The sequence below is a fragment of the Nymphaea colorata genome, chromosome 6 (assembly GCF_008831285.2).
Source record: "Nymphaea colorata isolate Beijing-Zhang1983 chromosome 6, ASM883128v2, whole genome shotgun sequence".
NCBI classification, from domain to species: Eukaryota; Viridiplantae; Streptophyta; class Magnoliopsida; order Nymphaeales; family Nymphaeaceae; genus Nymphaea; species Nymphaea colorata.
Genome location: NC_045143.1, coordinates 18,995,431 through 19,001,758, shown reverse-complemented (window position 1 = coordinate 19,001,758; position 6,328 = coordinate 18,995,431). Strand labels below are relative to the sequence as shown.

At 40.2% G+C, this 6,328-nt stretch overlaps 1 protein-coding gene across 1 annotated transcript; it reads right to left on the bottom strand.

Moving 5' to 3' along the window:
* Positions 1 to 2,382: 2,382 nt before the first annotated feature.
* Positions 2,383 to 5,479, bottom strand: LOC116256243 (uncharacterized). The gene is made up of 3 exons (XM_031632543.2): positions 4,929 to 5,479; positions 3,860 to 4,089; positions 2,383 to 2,898 (listed from the first exon to the last, which is right to left on the bottom strand). Exons 1-3 carry the CDS (start codon positions 5,257 to 5,259, stop codon positions 2,620 to 2,622), a joined length of 840 nt encoding a protein of 279 aa, XP_031488403.1. The 5' UTR covers positions 5,260 to 5,479; the 3' UTR covers positions 2,383 to 2,619.
* Between the last annotated feature and the right edge of the window lie 849 nt (positions 5,480 to 6,328).

The following is a 6,328-nucleotide window of genomic DNA, read 5'->3' as shown; positions in this document are numbered from 1 at the left end:
AGATCAGGCTAACCGGCCATGACTTTGCTTGGATGGTGTGAAGTTAATCTCCTAATCAAATATTTGGGCCTCCCCCTATTTGAAGGGTTGTTGAAAATATAATGTTGGGAAGACTCGATATTAGAAGTAGATTGGACACTAACAGTGTCAAAGGTTTCTTTTTATTAAATTGTAGCCTATAGGGCGATTGTATTTATTGAAACATGTTAGTCAATCTATTAAGTTTCAACATTGTATTCAAACATGAGTTTTATTTTCAAGAAATGTCTATCAAGGGGGTGTTTTATGTACCTAGAATCATAGAATTCTAAAACTAAAATGCTTATTTTTTAATAAATTGGAATTATTAAACAAACTGGGTATTTTGTTTCCAGAATTAGGAAACTAAAACCTGGAATTTTGATTTCATTCCATTTTGAGGAAGAATTATGAATTTGAAATTTTCTTTCTTGAATCAAAATTTCAAACTATGAAACGCCCATTAGAATCAAAATTTCAAACCACCAAACGGCTCCTAATGGTGCATGTGGTGTTTGACTTAAGCGAATAGATTTGTCTTAGGAGTTGTATAATAACCAGTTAGTTTGTTTTTATTGATTATTGTGGTAAATTATCCACTTTAGATTATTTTTAAGGAGAAGATATTTTGTAGCCAATATCAGGCTGGGCGGAGCCATATTTTCATCAAGTCTCAATAGGCCTCATTTAGCAATTGTCGGGCCTATTATCCAGGCCCCTATAATAATCGGTCTAGGCTGGCCGGATGTATATGAGTACCAATTCAAACCCATTGCTGAAATGGACTTGTTCAAGCTTATGATAGGTTTTTGGGTGTCACTCAAAATCTTAGATAGAGGAGGTGACCAGTGAGCTTTTACATTTTCCATAGTTTATCTATTCTTACACACTTTCCAAAAATATTTAGCTCACAGTTCGTTGTTGTTGTTGAGTGGTTCATTTCATTGCTCCTATAAGAAGCCACTGGCTTCTTCCTCCCTTTCTTCTGTCTATCTTTTTGGGTTTTCACAGAGCATACTTTGTGACTTTTTACGGTCCAAAGGTAAAGCCCAATGGAACGTGATAGTGACCACTTCAAGAGTCGAACTGAGTCTTTAGAAGAGCCGGACCACCTTGCCGTCGAGACCTTAGTCTTTTATATAAAATTTTGAGAAAAAACCCTTCTAAGAATAACAATAAAGTGACCCTTGGTTTATTCATGATGAGTAAAAAAATAAAAACCAGCCAGTTATTTTTTTTGTTGTGCCGGGCCAGATTACTTTCACCCCGCTGGACCATAACAACGGCTCGCCGGTTCCGTTTCAGGCTGGTGGATAACAACGGCTCGGGCCGGTTCCGTTTCAGGCTGTGGGTACCCGATGGGTACCCCACCCAGCGCCCCTGAACAAGTGCTTCATTGTCAAAGAGATGAAGCGTGTTCTCATGGTACTTATCCCATAAGCTTGAACCCTTGGTTTGAAAACATGTTGTCATTAAGTTCAAGGGTAAGAGATGGCCTTGCATGAACTTGACAGGCTGCAAATTCAAGACAGGTTGGCTTGCTAAATGCTGAAGAGTGAATATTTACGTTGTTCTTTGGAATTTATAGACTGCAAGGAATAGGTTTGTGCTTGATATTTCTCCAGAAACTGACATATTGAAGACAAGATGGTTTGGAATAAGTGAAAAATATTCTTTTTCTCTATCTAACAAACTTAATGAGCTTTCAGAATGTAAAACCTGGCTTTCAATTTGGTCCATCCCTGATGCTTGACCGAGCCAAGGATGATGAAATTTGTACCAAAATATTCTGTAGGATCCGGCAATTCCAGATCTGCTGTTTATGGTATTAAATGGACTACCCTTTTTTTTTTTTTAGAAGTTTATCTCTGCACCCCAATATTTTATACCGGGTTTCTGATACTCGATCGATTTCTTAATATCTTAGACCAGGTTTATGACGCTTGGAGAATTTCTTACTGGCGCAAGTTTTATGCGCAGCTTGGCAGTGGTATCTGGCCAATCATTTTAGTATTCAATCAAAGGTTGGCTAACTGAACGACAGTTTTTTTTATGGTAGAAAGGCTTTTCTGGAGTTGGAACGGCCTTGGAGGTTTCTTCATTTGCTTTCCATTAGCAGGACGGAGGCTTCATCGGCGGTTTCCTAGGTGTTGGTTTGCCATTAGTTTGGAGGAGAAATTTTTGGCTTTTAATTTCATGTCCTATTGCTCGGCATTCTTGATCTGTTTCAACCTTCATTAACAGTTCTTTGCTAGACAATGCACTGCAGTTTGATATAATGCGGAAATTTAAAGGAAAACCAAAACCTATTGATATATTCAACTTTCGAGATAAAGGAAGCCGAAGGAACCAGCTAAACCCATCTGAAGGGACAAGCCTCTGCTAAAAACAGGGCATACAACTTCTGTTTACACCAAATTTTATTAAGTATCTATCACCGCAGAGATAACAAGATTTGAAAGCAAGTTGGTAGCCCCTCAAAATTACAAGCTCTTAAGTTCGAAGAACTCAACCACCAAGAGTTTCCCCTTACAGTAAACCATGACTTGTATGACCGAAAGACCATGAAGATGGCAGCCAGCATACTCCCCTAACAATGCATCATAAAGAAGACCAGATTGGGATGCCCGGCAACGTAGCCCCAGCATCAACAACAAAGCTATTCCCATTGACATACGCAGAACAGTCATGAGCCAGATAACGAACAAGGGTTGTTAATGCTGGATCCGAAGTGCCAAAAGTCCCCAAAGGAACAGTTTTGCTGGTGACAACGTCCAGCCAATCTTTCTTCATCAGCCCCGCAGTGATCTCAGATTTGAAGATGCCCGGGTTGATGGCGTTACATCTTATATTGTATTTTCCCAGCTCCAATGCCATTGTCTGCGTTACAACACAAAAGAAATTAAGTTCCGATACAAGGGTAAGCATATGCATAAATCATCAGAAGATCCTAAACAGCGAATAATAGCGGAACATTCATCAAGAAAGAGCTACAAGGACAACCATGATATGAGTGTAGCACGAGAATCTCATTAGTGGTTTCCATCTGCTAACAAAATCGATCATTTCTAGCTCTGCAGCTTATCAGCAAATACTTAACAAGCGTTACCAAGTTTTTGGATCCTTCTGCAATCTTAGCTTTCTCCAATACTTACCAATTGCCACATAGGTCACAAAGAAAACTGTGACATACCTTCTATTTCCTACTACATGTTGAGGTTTAACCAGTTCTAGGATTACGAAGATCAGCTCTTTTCTTTTCTCAAAAGATATAACACAGCTTGCAGGGGCGTGCACACACACCCCAACACACAAACACATAACTCCACTGCGATTGGGATTACTCCCTTTCTTTCTTGGGAGGGGCAGAGAGGACGTGAATCCGGCAATTAAATGCCAAGATTAACGGAGTCCACAATATTAGTATCCACATATGGTAAGCCACAAGATTCCAATTCTTTCGAAAATGAAGAATGAAGATCAATTTAGAAATGTAAACAGATATTTCTTTCCTTGAAGAAATGAAAAGAGTACTGGATTCACGACTGCCCTCGATGCAGTAAGAAAGCAAAAAAGATTCACAGACATCATAAATAACAAAAAAAAGTTAGAACGCCGCCAGGAAAAAAAAAGAACCAAACACAGATGTGATTAAAAGATGCCCAACAACCGGAATACAGTAGACCAAAAAACTGAAAACAGAACATGCTAAAATCTGACCCAAAGGCTAATATTTCCCTTTGAAAATCAGATTCATTAAACCAAGAAAAATTCTACCAACAAAGTCCGTATCGAAATTAAGAAGAATTTTACTGAAACCATTAAAAAATAGGAGAGTTACCCTCGTAACAACGTTTGCTCCAGTCTTTGAGACGCTGTAGGCTAACGCCCCAGGCAGTGTCCCACGGTTCAGACCGGTGATTGATGCAACGTTGATTATCGAACCTTTCTGATGAGCTTCAATCATAAGCTTACTCACACATTTAGACACCAGCCAAGTCCCTCTTAAGTTGGTATTTAACGTTTGATTCCACTCCTTTTCAGTCAGACCTAAGGGCGAACAGATGGTGCCTGAGAAACCGACATGAAACCACCAGTTAGCCACCTGGATTTATCGGGCTTCATACTTCAAACTCATTCTGCAAAGTTGGAGAAATTAAGAAGAAAAAAAAAAAACACTCAACTAATGGCAAATTAACCCAGAGTGAGTTCAAACTGTAGACGTCAATTCCATCAAGTTGTTACAGTATACTTGTAGAACAATTACAGAAAAACAATGTAAAAGAAAAAACTTTTACCCAAAAAAGCTCATGTTTTAGTGGTATATATAATAAAAGACGAATAATCATTTAACCGCATATTTCCCATTTAATATAGGCCATTAAATGGGAGAAATTAAAATTTAATCATGTCTGCGTTACACATCTCAACACGAATATGATTTTGTAACATTTTCGAAAAAAAAACAAACATTTAAATACCCAAGTAAAGACAGAGAGAGAGAGAGAGAGTCTTTGGAACTTAAATCTTGGACAACAGATCCATGACCTCATAGTACCCCAGGGATCCAGACAGACCTCCACAGGGATTTAATCCCCAGGATTCGAACAGTTCGGGTCCGGTAATGCTCGACCCGTTGGAAGTATAGGTTTGAGAATCCAAGTCGGCTCAAGTGGGTAAAAATTGCTCTGCGTGTGTGTGTGAAATACTACATTTATACGCGCATTTTTTCATAAATGCAAAGTTTACTAGAATCTAAAAATAGACTTGTAGAAATTATACCAATCCCTGCCTATAGATTTTATTTAATTATTCCAAATAAAAAAAATGCCTAGGAGGAAAAGCAACGGAATTTAATGTCTTGAAAAAAAAGAGAGATAGAGAAAGAGAGAAAAGGAAGGGAACGGCACCTCTGACACCGGCATTGTTAAGGAGGACGTCGATCCTTCCGAAGACAGCCCACGCCTTCCCGACGGCCTCCTCCACGGCGGCTTCCTCCGCGCTGACGTCCAGCTGAACGGCCACCGCCCTACCACTCCTCCCGCCGCTCCCCGGCCGGTCACGCATGCCGTTGATCTCGTCGCAGAGGGACTGGAGGAGAGAGGTCCTGCGGGCGGCGGCAACTACGTCGCAGCCGGCCTTGGCGAGGTCGAGGCAGAACTCGCGGCCGAGCCCCGACGATGCTCCCGTCACCAGCACCACCTTCCCATCCAACCGATTCCATGGCTCCTCCGACCCCATTAGCTTCCTCGCCTCTTTCTCACTCTCTGTATGTCTAGTTCCAGATGAGAGGAGCTTACAGCGACAACGAAGCCCTTATATACAGATTTGAGAGAGGAAAGTGGCTTCACTGTGCTTCACTAGTGGCGGTGGCGGTGGAGGAGGCGGAATTGGGCACCTTGGTGGCAAAACCGAATGTACTTGCCCTCCTTTTAGTACACCTGTGGGCGCAGGTCGGATCGGTTTCAAGATTACCAGGGGATCTCTCGGGAGCCAAAACGAACACGGCAACACGTCTACTTTCTTACCTACGTATTGACTTTCACGTGAATGGTGGAAAAAGTGTCTCGTCCATGCTCGCGTCAGTCAAACACGATCAATTTTTTTTTTTCACAAAAAAGTATGATTTTTTCCTCGTTCCTGCCAACAAAATAGATTTATACCACTCAGAAATCATTATTATCTTTTCTTCTTTGTATTGGAATCGTTTTTGTTCTCCAACTAAAAAAATAGGAACAAGTGCGCCAAGTTGAAAGAACGGGGACAAATTTGTACTGTATTAATAGCAGGTAGGATTATGAAAATGTACACCATTTGAGGATTAATGTGATATTTTTTTTTACTTTGGTAGTTTTATCGAAGATCGAGGCAGCACACTGGTTACGTAAAACGTAGGCTGCTTTGGATTAACTCGAAAGCCCCAGAATTACAACTTTCGGTAGCGAAATTGTCGAAATTTGATGCTGCCATGGAGTTTTATGAGAATTTAATTATTTTTAATTTGTCGAAAGGAGATTGTTTAAAAATTGTTTGATTGTTTTTTTAGACCCATAGATTCAAATGTTAATAAGTTTAATAAATGAACCGACCACAAGTCAAAGTGTGGTCTCAGCCTCATACTTTCGGACTACGACTGTTGTGAGAAATTAAAGAGTATGTGCAATAAAAATAAATAAATTCTAAAGCATGTTAAAAGAATAGTCATTAATCAAAACCATGCTGGTTGCTGGCCTGAACGTTTAATTATTGAGAAACACACAGCTAGCGTTCCCATACAGAACCAGCGTCCTCCTCCTTAGTAAAATTCACG